Source organism: Heliangelus exortis, chromosome 1 (assembly GCF_036169615.1).
Source record: "Heliangelus exortis chromosome 1, bHelExo1.hap1, whole genome shotgun sequence".
NCBI classification, from domain to species: Eukaryota; Metazoa; Chordata; class Aves; order Apodiformes; family Trochilidae; genus Heliangelus; species Heliangelus exortis.
Genome location: NC_092422.1, coordinates 76,843,519 through 76,860,582, shown reverse-complemented (window position 1 = coordinate 76,860,582; position 17,064 = coordinate 76,843,519). Strand labels below are relative to the sequence as shown.

The 17,064-nt window shown below is 36.9% G+C and overlaps 1 protein-coding gene across 2 annotated transcripts in view; it reads left to right on the top strand.

Annotated features, from left to right (window-relative positions):
* MAP7D2 (MAP7 domain containing 2) overlaps window positions 1-17,064 on the top strand; it is an 82,632-nt gene that overhangs the window by 50,720 nt on the left and 14,848 nt on the right. Inside the window, exons 3-9 of one of the 2 annotated variants that reach the window (XM_071749558.1) lie at window positions 598-761; window positions 6,531-6,645; window positions 7,590-7,688; window positions 9,612-9,722; window positions 11,074-11,196; window positions 14,094-14,242; window positions 15,294-15,415. In XM_071749558.1, the coding sequence (XP_071605659.1) occupies window positions 598-761; window positions 6,531-6,645; window positions 7,590-7,688; window positions 9,612-9,722; window positions 11,074-11,196; window positions 14,094-14,242; window positions 15,294-15,415 (883 nt within the window). The remainder of the gene's footprint in view (window positions 1-597; window positions 762-6,530; window positions 6,646-7,589; window positions 7,689-9,611; window positions 9,723-11,073; window positions 11,197-14,093; window positions 14,243-15,293; window positions 15,416-17,064) is intronic. The other variant, XM_071749569.1, reaches the window with a different exon arrangement.

The following is a 17,064-nucleotide window of genomic DNA, read 5'->3' as shown; positions in this document are numbered from 1 at the left end:
AGCAACAGTCCTGTATGTAATGTTGCAGTCTGAAGTTCTGTAACAACAGCTTCATGTCTCAAGAAGGTTATGACTCCAGTTGGAATAAACAACTGGGCAAACCATTAATAATAGAAGTATTATTTATTTTTTTTTTACAGGCAGATAGAAGTGGATAATAATGTAGGACCAAATTCTCAACAATGGTGTATTTTCAATGCTCTATAGAAAATGTAGCATATGTTTTCATGTATTTAATTTGAAGGCAGCCCACTCATGAGAAGCATAGCTTTAAAGACATTTCAAGGGCTTTTGCTTCAAGATATATAACTGATTCACATTTGTTATATCTGAAAAATGAATGTGGCTTAAAGCTACAGAGGTTTTTGAAATATAAACAAAAAAAGAGTTGAGATTCTGTGTGCAAAGGGCTTCCCTATTTCTTTACTGAGAAAATCACTTGTATTTACTAATCATTCTAGCATTTCTGTGCACTGTATTTTTTATCTTAGTGGACTAAAACCCTGTGTACTTTTAATATTTTTCAAGTAATTTTATCAACTAATTTTAAAGCAGAAGATTAGCATAAAGCAAGATGCACCTTTTTATCTGCTTCAGCTGCTAGGGAGCAGCAGATACTCGAGAAGGAGAGAAGAGCAAAACTTCAATATGAAAAGCAAATAGAGGAGCGATGGAGAAGACTGGAGGAACAGAGGCAGAGAGAGGAGCAGAAGAGAGCAGCTGTTGAAGAAAAGAGGAGACAAAAGCTTAAAGAGGAGGAGGTAAGGTCCACTGGGAGATGCACAGCAGAGTGGCTCTGTATGGTAGCATTAAGCATAGCTGAATATTGACATGCATTTAATGGGAATCTTTTTTTTTTTTTTTTCCCCACCCTGAGATATGTAGGGCATTGCTCTGGGAACTGCAAACAGACATCACCAATCTACTACTGTTTATACATCAAAAACACTTTCCAAAGCTTTTTTTTGTCTTTTGATTTTTGTCTGACCTCACGGAATAGTCATTTATTTATGCTAACATATCTGGGACTCTGACTGTCAGACAATAAAACACCAGCTTTCTAGAAGGTGGTTCCATAAAAGGGAAGATTTTTTTGTTTACTCTTTGTGAAATTCAAATAAGTTTATGAAAATGTGTTGTTTTGTTTTCCTCAGTGACATAAAATTAGAAATTTTTACTTAGTGAAGAATATAAGCTAAATTACAGCCCTAGTACAGAACAGGATTAATCCTATAACTTTTGAAGCATTTTCATGCCCTTCCTCTCTTCTTCTCTCATGCTGAGATCATTCAAAATTCTTTTTTGCTCTAGTGAGTCCAATTTCTGATGCAGATCTCAGAAGGCAGTGTGTGTGTGTCTCTCCATGTGACATCCTGTAGAAAACATAGCACTGCAACTGATGAAGAATTAATGAGTTTTGGAAAAGACAGCAGTGGTTTAAAAAAAATAAAAAGGCCAAAAGAAGATATTTCTCTAGTTCCTAGATAAAAATGCTCTAGAAATCCACAGTTATTAACCTTCCTTTTTTTTTTTTCTGCCCCCCATCTTTTGATCAAAGTATCTTTGCTAAAGAGAGGAGATTATATCCTGCCACTCCTTTTTCAACTGTGATATACTGATTGTGGCTTTTGCATAATATCTGAGAATTAATTTTAAAATATTTTGTCATGTGGTTTGTTTCAGATTTTGGTAAGAAAAATGGTAATAAACAATTAACGGGTAGGAGGTCTCTTCTGTTTCTGTGGTAACAACGTTGACCTGACATGCTCCTTCCCCAGTATTTCCTGCTGGGATAACCTTTTGCAGTTAAGCAAAATTGATCTCCTTTATGGGTGTTGTAAGGGAAAGTGACAAGTACAAAAACATCCAAAACCTTGTCCTCAGAATTTGGACTGTAAATTTGGAAATTGTTCTGTCTACAGTGACTGCAACTATCTTACCTGTAGAGGTCTTCAGTAGTACTGCCTTTCCATCCACGTTGCTTTTAAAACTGCCCACTTCCTTTACTAAAAGCAGTTCCTGAGCCTTGAGGAAAAAAGCATATTTTTGTTAAACAGAAGCTATTAAAAGAGTTGCTTTTAATACTAAGTAGCAAGTGGCTTCTGGGACTGGATAAAATGAAAGCTAGTTCTTGTTTAGGTTCCCTTTCCCCATCTTGAACTTGAAAATACCTTGCAAATTAATACCTTTGTTCCTAGGCTATGAGGAAGTCTCCATAGAAGCTGTGTTTTTCTTCTCTTGTATTCCCTTAGACAATATGAACATCACTTGCATGGGCCATATCAAAGGTGCTGGTGTGAGTAAGAGCAATAACATCCATCTTATTCAGTGCTCCGTTTGTAATAAACCCGTTGGATTTTGTTAAAAAGGAAATTGATAAAATTAGTACTCATCCTACTAATACACTAATGTTTAAATGAACCACTACAGATTGACAGCATCAAATTTAATCCAGCACCCAGACTTGAAAGATGGTGTAACAACTGCTAAACAGAAAAGAATATCCTGTCCCATTGGAGAGGTGGTTTCAGTGCACATGCACTATTTCTTACATTTGTTAAAAATGTGTACTTAAACACAAGAGAGTGAAAAACTCTCAAGATGTTACAGCATTAATTACTTACTATATCATGATTCAAAGTTAACTACTTTTTGAATTATAATATATGGAAATAATAACCACTTTCTAAACATCTTTTGGCCATTCACAAAGCTAACTGATAATAATGGGAAACAGTGAGCTACTTGCCTGCAGTGCTGTGAAGAGAAAGAGGGGGTTTTGGCTCTTTTAGATGTTTGTATTTTAGGTAAAAGGCAGATCGGTTTAGCATGGTTTGGACATATTATTTTAAGTCTTAATATTTGTAAAATGAATTTTTTTCTTTGTTTTCACATCTGTCTCATATTTCACATAGAGAAAATGAAACTGCTTTAGTCAAATTGCTTGTATTCTCACTATTAGTTTTTGTGTTTGGTTTTGGTAATTTTTTTTTTTTTAATTTCAGGCAGTGCAAATATTTGTTGTATTGCTCTAGTCTGAGGAAACCCTGGATGAATAGCTATTTTGGAAAGTAACATGAATATTTTAGATACTAGCAGTAGATGGCTCTCTTTTTATGGTTTTGCTCATTCCTAAGTTAACCTACATACAAGGCTTGTATTTTATAGTTTTTTATGGAGCTCACTATATCTTTAGTGTAGAGATTATTTCCTCTGTCTGTAGCTATTAGAGTTTCCAAATGAAAATCATGGGGATAGTTTGATATGTTTTTAAGAAGGTGCTTCATCTATAAGATAGAAGGGAAGGGTTTATCACATTTTTTGCTGATGAAAGAATGCTTTGTCTTGTTTAGGTTTCATCACAGGCCAAATTATTAACCTGCAAACTGTTTATGCCATGCTTCCATTTGTCTTATTCTTTTATTTGGCTTTTTGGTTTTGTGCTAACCTAAATTGTTTTTAAAATAACTATCCTTTCTTTGTGAAAAATAGCCTTCATCCTGTTCTTTATCTAATTTATATCTGTAGAGTTTCATGAGGCTTACTAATTATGGTCTGTAATGTGCTTTAATGAAAGGCTCTTTGCAAATGAAAATGAATGATCCTCTCCACATCACATAATTGAAGATTTCACTCTCAGATTGTAGGTAGTACTGGCTTTCAAATATGTATGAAAAATAATTTAATTTCTTTAATGTATTTCATATGTTTAGTAATACATTTTATTCATAAAGCAGTGCTTTTATAGTAGGTGATATCAGTGTATTCTGTGGTTTGCTAACTACAGATCATTGCTGGTTCTTGCTCCAAGAGACATCTAAAAAAAAAACTAAACACAGAAAACCTGAACATAAATAACCTGGATAATTGAAACTTGACTTTCATCTTTTTGTATTAATGTATAACAAATTTCATAGATATGGGAAGAAAGAAAGAAAGATTCTGTATCCTTTAATGAGAAATAAATGCGAGGGTAATTTTCCTGTGTAAAGAGCAGGGGTAGAAAGGGATATTGGGGCAAGACATGGAATGAAAAGAAGCAGATTACAGAGAAGAACTGGTGATGAAATAGGACTCAGCATTAAATTCGTGTTGAGAAGTTGGACAGGTAAGGGAAATTAAGGGCAAGAAGTGTGAACTTTAAATGCAAAGCTGGCACCCAGAGGTTTGAGACACGAAAATTGCACGAAAGAAGAAAGGACTATAGCAAACTAAGTAGAATGGACTAACTTTGCATTCAGAAACTGGAAGGTTGCTTTCTTTTCATGCCTGAAGTATGGATAAGAAGTGATAGGATATTCAAGGCTGTAGGGGTTTTCCATGCTGTTGTAGAAGAGGCTGAGCTTCAGCTATGAGGTACTTCATGCATTTGCTCTGCAAGGGAGAAAAAGGAAGAGGAAAAAGGCAAAGAGAGCATTTTTATGCCTGCCTGGGCACTGATGGCACTGACAAGCCAGAAGCAGGGGTAAAAAAGGGGTAGAGAGGGCAGGGAAGCAGTTGCCTGCTTTCAGTGGTCTTTGAATGATGCTACCTGATAGACCGTGAGCTAAAGACACGGAAGGGAGACAAAAATGAAATGAGAGCTCAAAACACATGACCAAAAGATGATCTTCCAGGAGATGACAGAAATTGTTACAGCAGGGTATGTCTCCTCGCCAAAAGGTAACAGGGACAGGAGAGCTGATAATGATGGAAAGCATATGTGAGAATTGCCTTTTTTCATGCTCAGCATAGAGCGGAATAATGGAATTCTGTATGGTACAAGTGATTTGTAATAAAATTACGAGAGCTTAAAGGTAGTGGCTTGCTAATTGGTAGCAGAGTTGGATGAGGTGGAAAAAATGAGGTCAGAAATAAATTACTGGAAGTCACGGTAGAGAAGATAATCTTTTAAGATGTGGAAGAGACAAAAGTGTATTGCAGATAACCAGAAGACGAGGAGAGGGCATCTGGTGTTGTAGAAAGCTAGTGACCATACATAGAGCCCCAGGAAGGTAATACACAGTTTGCAGGTATGTGCATAAAAGTTCCAGACATAGTAGTTACTCGAGGTGCCTGATGTTAGGTTCTGATCTGCTGAAGAAGCTTCATGAGAGACAACAGGCTCAACATCAGTGTAGAGACTAAAGGAGACATAGTAGAACTGAGACTGAAATTTTGTGGAAGGGGAATAGGAAGCCTTGACCAAAGTCAAGAATCAGTGAGAGAAAGCAATCTGGCTAAGAGATGCAGGGGAGGTTTTCTGCACGGTTGATCTGAGCTGCTAAAAGGTATTGGAGACAGAGCAGGGGATTTACATAAATTAAAGGGGATATGATGATGAAATCATAGAAACCTGCAGGATCAAGAGTTTGAAGTGGATGGAGTAGGAGTTTTGCATTAGACCAGAAAGACATGGTGAGAAGTAGCAAGTAGGACCAAAAATAGTAATAGGATCAAAGGGCTAAAATCCCTTCAAGGCAGGAGCTGGAGGCAGCACGAGTTGACTCATCTTTCACAGTAGGTGTTGGGCTGCTGAAATGTCAGGGTAAAGAAGTTGCCAGTGGTGTATGGGGCACTTGGAGGAGGAAAGGAAGAGGGTGCTAGGTGATGAAATGGTGGGTGGGGAAGAACTGCTTAAAAGGATAAAAAGAAAAGGTGAAGAAATCGTTGCCACAACAATAAACCACTAAGAAACTACCAGAGGGAGTAGTTAGGAACAAAACTGAGTGGAGGTCTTTGAGTAAGAGGGAGGAGATGTTGGAGAGGGAATTAGGTGTCCTTAAAGATAGAACAGGATTTGGGGGGTAATGAAATCTCTCCTTCTTGTTCTTCCACATCTGAAAATACTAACTCATCAAGCCACAGAGAAGAATGTGGGGGTGGATGGAAAAAAAACAAAAAAAAAATCTCAAAACAACATGATCTGGGCATGCACTAAAAAAAAACCACACAGGAGGAGGAAAAAAAAATCAGAAGCTCTTTAAAGTCTAGACTGTAAAGGACATAGTGGAAGAAAGGAGGGAGTGTTTGTAATATTAAATAAATAAATTAGACATCCTGCAAAGTAACCTACTTTGGGTTTGAAGTGATCATTTATCTGTGTGGCTAGGAGGAGCCACTAGCATTGCAGCATTTTAGCAGTGCTCAGAAAGGGATGGAGAAAAATCCTGAGGTCTGCATAGACAAGAAGGAGTTAATGCTTATCGAGCATTATTCTGATACAAATTAAGTCCAGAGCACAGCAGCAGCCTCACCAGCAGGAGCAGATGCTAGGCAGTGATGCAACCTGTGTTATTTACTTAGGCCTCTGTAGTGACCTCAGTGGCTTGCAGACAAAGGATACACATATCTGGAGGTAGGTAGCATGCTGATACCTTCTTTATTCACTCCTTTTTCTTCTATTGCAAGCAAGCTCCTGTAATCATCTCGCGTGGAGCAACAGGGGAACTGTGTATTTTTAGCATGGTTTCAGAAGGAGGGGGGGGAAAAAAAAGCCCTCCAAAGAAGTGATTCAGATTTTGCTTCTGGTTTTGTACCACTACAACCAGGAACGTTTAGAAGCCATGATGCGCCGGTCCCTTGAACGCAGCCAGCAGCTGGAACAGAAGCAGAAGCGATGGTCTTGGGGAGGAGCACTGGCTGCAGGCTCAGGAGGGAGAGATGGTAAGTGAAACAGGCTGCCTGCATTGCAGATCTTGAAGTGCAAAATGCATGAGGTTGTGGAGATAGTAAGGATGATGCATTTTATAGTTAGGGTGGTACTGTAGGGGCCGCTGCCTCAGGGCGTGAATAAATGCTTTGTAATTGCTTGCCAGCCTTGCTTTCTCTAATACTTTCTGGGGAGAAAGGTCACTCCTAACTTGAGGGATGTAAATCATTTTAATAGAGTAACCAGAATCTTTTTGAAGGATGCTAAATACTAAAATTAAAATTTATACTCGCTGTATAAGATTTTTCATTACCTTATTCTCTTCCCCCACATTGTCTTCACACACATGTTGTTAGCAAGTAAAATATTCACCAAAGGACTTGAGTGCTGTCTAAGCCTTGCAAAAGATTATTTATTTTTGTTTGGTTCTTCTAAAAACCTGATGAGAATTTCTAGATAACTATGCAGCATGTGCAGTTTCAATTAGGTTTTGGTTTTTTTCTCCCACATACTTTTAATTGCTGCTCTTTTTGATTTGGCTTCAAAATAAATTCTTTTGATTGCATGATCAGTCATGTACTGCTTTTATATTTCAGAAAGATGCATGTTTTCTGTTGTAAATCAGAAAATTTTTTTAAATTTGTCATGTTTGAAACTGATGTTATGGGGAAAAATATCCATGTTTGGGTGATGATGAAATGTGACAGTTACTCTTTTTTAAAAAGTGTTTAAATATACCTAAACTCCTAAAAGGTAAACTGTTTCACATCATAGTTTTCATGGTTTGCAATCAAAAAAGCCGGGAAATTAAATATATATTATAATAAAAGTAGTGTTTTATATTTTGAGAAAGAAACTAGTAAGTCTTTTATGATGGAGTTTGTGCTTGATTCCACCTCCCCCAATTTACTCTGTAATTCCTTTCACCTCTTTTTGCTCTGATTTCTCTGCTGTGTAGGTGAATCAGAAAATACCCCACCCCCTGTTCTAGGTTTAGCTGCCAACACCCTTCCTCCAGACCCTGTGACCTCTACTGCTCCTGCTGATTCCTTCAATGGTATTTCAGAGAATCACAGTACCACAGTGTCTCGTTTGTAACTGTTCTAATCACTGTAACCCATCCACTGATCTTGTCCTTCCTAACCACTGTTTTCTTATTATTTCAGTCTGGTACACTACAGCATTACCCTTTGTGGTGTGGACCAAATGTCTTTTTAATTTCCTTTTAATTTTGCCATGGTGGAGCAGTGCATGCCTCACATTCCAGCACAGTAGAGGCATTTCGTGGTTTTCTCACTTAGGTTCTACTGCTCAGATTCTCATCTCTGTTAATTCTGTGGCTGCTCTGTGTTTGTGTGTGTGTGTAAATACAAGTAAGCATACACTTGACAGTACTAGTGGACATGCACAGGTGCAGGTGCTGTTTAAAACAACACAAAATTAAGCTGTACAGTAAGACAAAATGTGTTATGGAGATGGTATTTCATCAAAACAATCCTCCTCTTCCATTTCTAGGGTCTTCTACATTATTTTAAGAGCAGGCAAAATTGGTATAAAGAGTGCCATATAAAGCTATGCTTTCAGCCTCCTGAATTTGATTTTGGCCAAGCTGGTGTTTTTAACAAACTCAAGTAGCTGGCTTTGTTTAGTCAATCATTTTTGTTCACTTTTATATTGTTATCTTATTATTATTATTATTATTTCTATTTTTTCCCACAAAAGGACTGTGAAGTAGAGGAGTCCTTCAAAATATAGAATGATTTGCATAAAGATTTTCTAATTTTGATTGCAAATCTACTTGGCATTTTGCAAATATAACACAAGCTGTGCTTTTAAGAATTAGCTTCCTTCTCACCCCCTAAAGGATGAGCAAGGCTTGGATATAACTCCTGCAGATTGCACAGTAAATGTTCTGCCTACAGTCTCAGTACTATTATTTATGAGGAAAAAAAAATTCAGATTCTTATAGTAGTTTTCTCACAAAAGGGTTTGGAGGCACAGCAAATATTTTGCAGCATACCAACATTGTAACAGCTTTATTAAAAAAATAAATATGGTTAATTTCTTTCTGTAGTACATGAAGGCAAATCTTGCGGACCTCACTGAGGCAACATTTTGCTGATTATAGTAGGGAATGCAGTAACTTAGGAGCAGCAGAATTAGCATCACATATATGTCTCTGAAAATATTTTTGGTTTTGAAAGAAATAAGATACAAGCTTAAGGGACAAAGCATCTATGCTTTTAGCTTCAGAGTGTCGTGCACTGGTACGCAGTAGTAATACCTTAATAACATTTTTCTGTCATTTTGTTGAATAAATGGCAAGGTAGGAAGTAGGTAATGTGCTCAAACAAACTTTATTAAACAGTATTTCAGAAGAAGAATGAAAGAACTTGGGGTACGATCAAAAGCTTTTTTGTATGTACATATATATATATGGGTCCTTTTAAAAATTCTCAAAGTCACATGGCTGGTGCCAGATAAGTAATTAAAACAGTGAGTTCTAATCGTGTGAGTGCACAGATATTGGTTATTTCATTTTTCTGATGGAATAATACCTGAGGTCTACCCCAGCTTTTCCAGACTGAAAGTAGAGGGAAAGAGGAATGGATATGAGGAGTTCAGAGGTGTCATGTGTGCAGTTCATTTTCTTTAGGTAACTTTCTGCTTGTGCTGATATTGAATACCTTATATCAGAATGGCTTCACTCTTTCAGACCTGACAAATAATTATTTTCCTGTGGCAGTGTAATGGATTGAGTGTTGTAAAACTGGGACATCTAAGTCACAAGCAGAGAAGTTGCATCCCACAGCGTGTGTTATAAAATGCTGGTCCGGCAGCACTCAGAAAGATCTTGTCTCATGCTTTATTCAGTGATATGATCAGTGGCAAGGGTCAGGAGTACAAACGCGAGGTTAATTTTGGGAGCTGATCAACTCTGTGATGTGAATACAAATATCTTCAATGCGTCTCTCTGCAGCATGTGACAAACTTTCAGCTTCTACAATGAATCTGCCAAAGCAAATGGAATCACCCATCAATAAGCGCCTCTCCGCCTCCACAGCGGCAATAACACATTCCCCAGACAGAGGCAAGTGAATATGCTGGTCTCCTACCAGCAGAAACTCTCCTTCTGCTTTAAGCACTTCTTGGCCATGTAGCTATGTAGCTTGCTTATGTCTATTTTTCAGAAGAAACCAAATATCTGGGGGAGGGGGTTTAAAATAATATAATGAAGTAGTTCTGCAGGCTGTCCCAAGGCTCCGCTGCCATGCTGGAGAACCTAGGCCAGTGACAGACACTGTGGGGTTTTTTTACTGATTCTTTTTCAATTTTTGATACGCCAAAAAATGGGGTAGTAGGTGCCTGTAGCAACTGCAGCAGTTTTCTATAACTGTACAGCTTGTGATCTTCTAGCTAAATAATGAAAACCAAAGTAAAAAACCAAAGTAAACCAAGCATGTGACTTGACAGCGGATGCGGGGCGTACCGTGGGCACAAATGTATCCAGTGAGCGACCTGGGAGACTTCAATCTGGTCGCCAGAGTTTTAGAGCCTGTTAATTTGATCTGAAACCCTGATTCATCAGAGGCTCAGCCCAAGATGATCGTCTTGTGGGATTAGTGGTTACTAAACACAACAGAGAGGACTGAAGGGTTTACCCCACTGTGAACTCTTTGGATTTTTTTGTTTGTTTCATGTGTCTTTTCTCCTTTCCACCCACCTCCCAACCTTTTTTTCCACCAACCTCCTGCCCTTTTTAAAACTTAATTGACAAAAAATTAACTAAAATAAGCAACAGTGAAGGCTATTTCTAGAATTAATGAAGAAAGTACATTTTCTTTCATTTCTGAATTACTTAATGGAGACTCATCACTACCTTTAAGCTTATTATGATATGGCTATATATATATATGCATGTAATAGGAACATCTATAAATACATTTCTTAGTTGATGTTTATATTTATAGATTGCAAGGAATGCAGGCATATTGTATAAATAAGACTTACATAATGCAGTGAGACTGCAAAATTTAAATGCAATCCCAGTATGGTTGTGCTACTAGCGTGTAGCTGTGCTGTTATACCAAATGTTTCACCTTTTCTACTAGAAAAAAACACAAGCCTTTTTCAAGCTGAGTCACGAAAGCAACCATTTTGCAGCATGGAACATGATCCTCTTTAAGAACAATATGCAACATGGTCTTAACTTTACTATATTTATCGAGCAGGTGGGGAAAAAAACATTAAAATTATCGGGAAACTAGAAATGTTTTTTTCACAAGGAATGAAAATTATCTTTAAATGTTTAAATCTTAAACATGCCAAGATTTTTTTTTGTTTCATTTAATTTAATCATTTCATAATTTTGTTTCAGTTATTTTCATGTCACTTTGTTTTAATTCTTTGCATTTTAAATTTTATTTGCTCCCATCCTTCAGCTCACCGCATGCATCTTAGTCCAATGGAAAACTTTATTGTTTCTCGACTGCTGACTCCCACACAGTCATCTTTAGCCAGAAGCAGAAGTACATTAATGCTTTCTGAGCAGTACAATAATCCAGGTAAAAATGTGAATTACTCACTTTGAAACCGTTAAGGTATGCTTTTGGTTGCATTTGAATAGGTGCTGAAAGAAATTGAGTGCTATAAACCAAATGATGGTTTATGGGATAGTGCAATGAACTAAGTACCTGAAAGAAGTGTCTTTGAAAATCACATCATCTTCTCTGTCTTGTTCTAAATGTCTTTTTTTTAAATAGCGTATTTTAAAACAAAAAGCCATCCCAAAAAACCCAAACAAACTATAAAAAAATTGAATTAACAAAATCATTAAAACCTAAGCCAATGGAAAACTAAATGTGTTAATTTAAGAGAGACATTTTTAGGCCAGTGTGTGACACCTCTCAGGGGCTTTATTTGATAAATTAATGTAAGCCCTTTCATACTGAAACAGCACATAGAACAAAAATCCCAGCACACCATTTGAGCATTAATTATTTTTACTAGGGTTGCAATTCTTTGCAGTTAAATTACTTTTTGCCCTTAACTGTGTGACTCTATGTGGACTTTTATATATGTCTGTGTAAATACACAAATTAAATATTTGCTTAGAAGAAAAACCATAAACATGGATAGGGAGGTGTTAGTTCCAGAAATTATTGACCTTTAAGAAACTAAAAATTAGGGATTATATTATTCCTATCTGCAAATGACAGTAAATAAACCCTTATTTTGTAAACATCTACAAAAAATGTTTCCAGTCATGCTGGTACTTACGCAAGTGTGACTTCCAGAGTAGTTCCTCCTTGTAAACCTTTATCTAGCAAGTGTTTGCTGAAAGAAGGACAAAGGTTTAACAGCTTTTTTTAACTTCTATGAAAAAAAATAAACCCAACCCCCAAATGTCTATCTGCAAAAGGAAGCACTTTTTCAGAATAAAACTGGTTTGACAGTATAAGACTGATCGTCTTTATGATCAGTATTTTGATATGGCTTGGTTAAAATAGGCTCAAGTGCTACATCTGTGTTTTTAATACAAAGCCATATAAAATTTAACTGCAAAGTAAGCCTACTTCGTGTGTTATTACTTTGTTGCAGTGCATAGGGACATTGGTATTGAATGGTTCTGGAATTGCTTCCTTGTTTCTACAGTAGAAGCAGCATCTGTTGGAAGCAGAAATGCTGCCATACAGCACTTGGCCCATGAGAAAATTTCCAGTTTACTGACTGCTCAGGGATCAACTACTTCTAGGACTGAATAAAAGACAACTTGAAATTATATTAGTATATCCTGCTTAAAATTTCGAGGCTAATTGCTGGGACCACCTGCAGATGTTTTCTGTGTTGTATTTGATATTGAAGAAATCAACAGGGACTTCCTTTGTCCTTCCCCACTTGTTTTGTTTGTAAACTCGTAGCTTCATCTCTCGCTTCAGGATCTTAAAAGTAGCATGCTGGCATGTCTGACAAGTGTACAATGTGGTCTGTAGGTTTCTTTTTTCCTCTCAGCTGAACCAGGAGTGCTGATTCTGGGAACAACTCTCTGAACCAGCATCCTCTTGTCATTTCCTTGCAAGGTGATCAGGCTGTACCACAGGTTGCAAACACCATCAATACTCAGTATTGCCGGTAACTGGCAGCAAAAGGGCTGAGGGTCATCGTCCATTTGTGGTCTGCTCCTCTCTGTTGAAGTCATTTCCTGAACAGGGAAGAGGGTTCTTCCTTTTCAAGAGCTCATGTGCTTTTGTGTGCACATGATGTCATTGTGCTTGGGTCAAAATTGCTCTGCTCCTGCATTTTCTGTAGGGTTAGAAATGAGGACTCTCCTTTTTTCTGGGGTAATGCATTATTAATGTCACTCTCAGTCAAGATACTCAGGCAAACAGCTGTTATTGGATGCATATAGTGGATTTTCTTTTTTTTTACAGTTTAAAAATACTTAAGTAGCATTACAGTTTCTGAACATTTTTCTTAATATTCACTGAACTTCTGAAACCTGATGGAAGTTAGTCAAAGAATAGACAGCTCCAGTTAAAGTTAAAAGCATACAAAAATGCTTCATAAGACATTTTATAGGTCTGCCTACAGTTAAAAAAAAAAAAAGAAATATTAATTTCTTTATGGTTGAGCATAATTACTGCTTTTCTAAAATCAATATCCTTCTTGACTTCATCTGAGTAAGACTGGAAAGATGCTGTCACGTGGTTACTGTTAGTATCTGTCCTATTAATAGAGCATATACTCTGTTGATTGTTCTGTATGTACGTGAAAGTTTCATCTTAGAAGGCAATATGAACAAAACCAGGATTAAAATATCCCATTAAAAAAAACCCCGAAACCTGTTCATATTGCAGATAAAGAAGAATACCCAGAAAGAGCTGCTCTGCAAGCTCTAATGCATGTGTCCCATTCAAACTGATGTCTACCACAAATTACATTAACTGAAATACCTACAGCAGCATTTAGTTTAAATTTAGACTTGTGGGTTTTTTTAATTGTATTTAAGTATTATTTTAAAAAGCAATTGAGGTACTTAGGAGCCTTTGTTTAGGCTTAAAAAAACTCCTACTCTTTAACGTTTCCTGTTTTGCATTATTTGTTCAAAGGTCATACAACTAGAATTGGTTGATTACTCTTTAAATCAGTAGGAAAGGAAGCTGGACTTTTCAGAAGTGAAGAGAATCACAGTCATAGTCAGATGATTCAAAATGTATACGAGTAAGAGAGTGATATTGTAGAGATATTTGTAAAAAGTATTAAAATTCCTATAAAATGTTTTTCAGTTGACATTTTTAGTAGACATGGGACCACACTGAATGTGTTATATAATGTCATCTTTTGAAAAACTTTAAGAAACCCCAATTGTTTGAACATTATAACATGAAAGTATGTTTTCTCCTCTCCTTTACTTCCTGTCTGTGCTCCCTTTTGCTCTTGCTATTGTACTATAACTCTTTAGTATTCCATATCTGTCCTCGTGTAGCACCAGCTAGTCCTCTTAAATCTCCCTACAAGCCTTCCCCCACCCGAAGCACAGATAGAAAGAAGGTGACTTCCCCCTCCACTTCTGATGCCATGAAAGGAGCAGCTGTAGCTGAAGTTACTCAGGTGGGTTTGCAGTGGTTTTGATATCACATTTGGGTAAACTTATGTGGCTTCTGTTTATTATCTTTCCCTTTACATTCATAAAAATAAAGTGCTACCCCTGTTGTAAAAAACAGCAGTGAGGAATTAAGCTTTGCATGCATTTCTTGATTTTGTGTTCCTCTTTAGCAACATTTTTGGATTGTCCTCATCCTGGTAACCAGTGTTGAGCACTGGAACAGCAACACTTTTTTTCTGGCAGTGAAATGTTTCTGGACTTGCCTGTAAACTTCTGGGAATGAGGATGACAGACAAAATCTCTCTATTGAGTATGACTATAAGTCAGTCCAATCTTGCTGGTAAATTAGCAGGCTTTGCATATTTTGGAAGCTGTCCAAATGTATTGACAGTGCCTCTTGTCTTACACCAATTGCTTAACTCTTTCTGTGGACATCTTTTATGCTGATTGCTTAAAAGTTGTGTTGCTGATTGACTCTAGTTTCCAGAAGAACAAAGGCAAGTCCTTCACTGAGTCTACTCAATATAGAGCACATTTCAGAAAATTTGTGCTGGAGCTGTAAAATTCACGTGCCCTGTACTAGTCAATAGCAGGGGGAATTATGCCCTCAAAATTAGATGCAGGTGAGAGGACTCAAGCTGGGAGGCTAAGATTTCTGTAGTATCTGTCTTAGGTGTGATTCACAGTGTTAATTCCTAGCAGCATTTCTGCCAGATACCTGGGTGCACTGCTGTCTAAGAGCTGTTTCAGGGGTGTGTAGAAGGCTTTGAAAATGCCACACAGTGCTACCATCCCTCCTAAGAACTCTTAGTCTCTGAAGTGATGTTACTTACCTGCAACTTCTATACTCTGCCCATGCAAGACAAGAGGAGAGGGAGTTATGTCTGTGTAGATAAAAAATTGCACCTCAGTTGTGAGCTGGTCTTTAAAGAGCTTCTGTCTTAAATGTATTTTACACAAATCTGTTCATATGATCTTTGATAGATCTTTTTAATCTATCAAATATTTTCGTGTGTTGGTCCTAATTGTGGAAACTAAACTGAACTCTGTTTCTAGACTGAGAAGGTAAAGAAAGAGAAGCGACCCTCGACTCCATCATCTGGTATGGGATCCCCCCTAAGAAGGGCCGATTCTCCTGCTGCCATGTCCAGAAGATCTGCATCTCCTGCAACACCTAAGTATGTTTTTCTTATTAGTGGCCTAATATGCTGTGAGCTTCTTATTACCTATAAAGGAGACATAGGTTCTTGAGGAACTTCTTTTGAAGTGTTGTGTAAAATCAAGTTAATTTTAGTTATATGTATGCAGGTATACAGATAGAGATGTAGATGAACACATGTAAAATTGTGTTAGTGGTCACTAGAAACAGTTCTCTGCCTTTTCTCAGTATTTTGAAGTTACCACACTGCATTTCATAATTCATGATTCATGTGAAGTTTTATTTAACATTTATTTTTAAACATGGTTTTGTTTGGTTTGGAGAAACTCTTCCTAGTGTGAAGAAATGCACAGAACATGAATACTGACCAGAAATTCAGCGTTTAAAATTTGCAGCACCTATTGCGGGCAGTAGTATCTGGTTCCATAAATACACTTTACTTTGGGTCATCTAAACAATTGGTCTTTCATCTGAGAAGCTGCAGTTCTTGGTTCATATTACAGGGCCACAAATGCTCAAACTTTCAATATGATATATACAATGTTTTCAGATTCTGAACTACATAAATTTTGTGACTAATGGAATTATATGAAATGTTAGTGGCAATCAGCTTATTTCATGACAGTCTTGAGCAGATCATTGTTTAGTGGCACCTCAAAGCGTACAGAGAAAAGTTTGAGCTATAAAAATCTATTTTATTCTGTGAAGAATGATATTCCCTATTCAGAATCCACCTTTCGGTTCAGTCAGACAGTACAAAAGACATAGCAAGACAATTAAGAAAAATGTTTGGTGAGAAATGGATTGCTGAGGGTAAAGCACTTCTTGATGGGCAGACATTTACAAGTCTGGTATAGCCCATCATATACAGATCAAGGGAAAAAATATTTTGTGAAATGCACAGATGTTTACTGCTTCTTGAGATAATATGCCTGGTCTGAACTGGTAGCACTAATTTCCATAAAAGCTTCAGCAAAGATGGTCACCTTTTTTTCCTAGAGGTGCAAATTATGAGAAACTTTTTATAGTAAAATGTTTTCATGCCTATAAGGAATATAAACTACTGTTTTTAGAAGAAGAAGTGAGGTTGTATGGAGGAATTAAGAAGCCTGCTGATGGCTTTCTTCGTAATTGTAAGCCTCAGTAGTTACCCTTTTTTTCTTTTTTCCTCCCTCCCGCTCTTCTTCAAGAGAATCTGATGCTGACTACAGCTAGAAATATATTACTGAACATATACTGAGTATTTACTGAATATATACTAGAAATATATTACTGAGCATCTGAACATCTACCACCATCTGAACATACTGAACATCTACCACCTTAACGTGGATCACTTAGAACACATGCTTTGACCTTTTGAGAGATACAGCAAATAGAATTTAAATCCGTGTTTATTATTGTTTGCAGAAAAACAGTTCTGCTTCAGTACTATTGAAATTTCCCCCCAGAAGTTTAAAATTTAAAAAGGTATTCTGATCACCATTTTATTATTATTATATAAGGATACACATTTCTTCATTCAACTCAAATGCCAGATAATAATCTGGCTGGTCAATGGGTTTAAATATAGGCAGTCAGTTTTTCTGAACATTCCTGTAAGCTCTATAATCTTATATTTTCATTTAAGTTACCTGTGGAATTTAAGTGTACCTGTAATATGAGTAA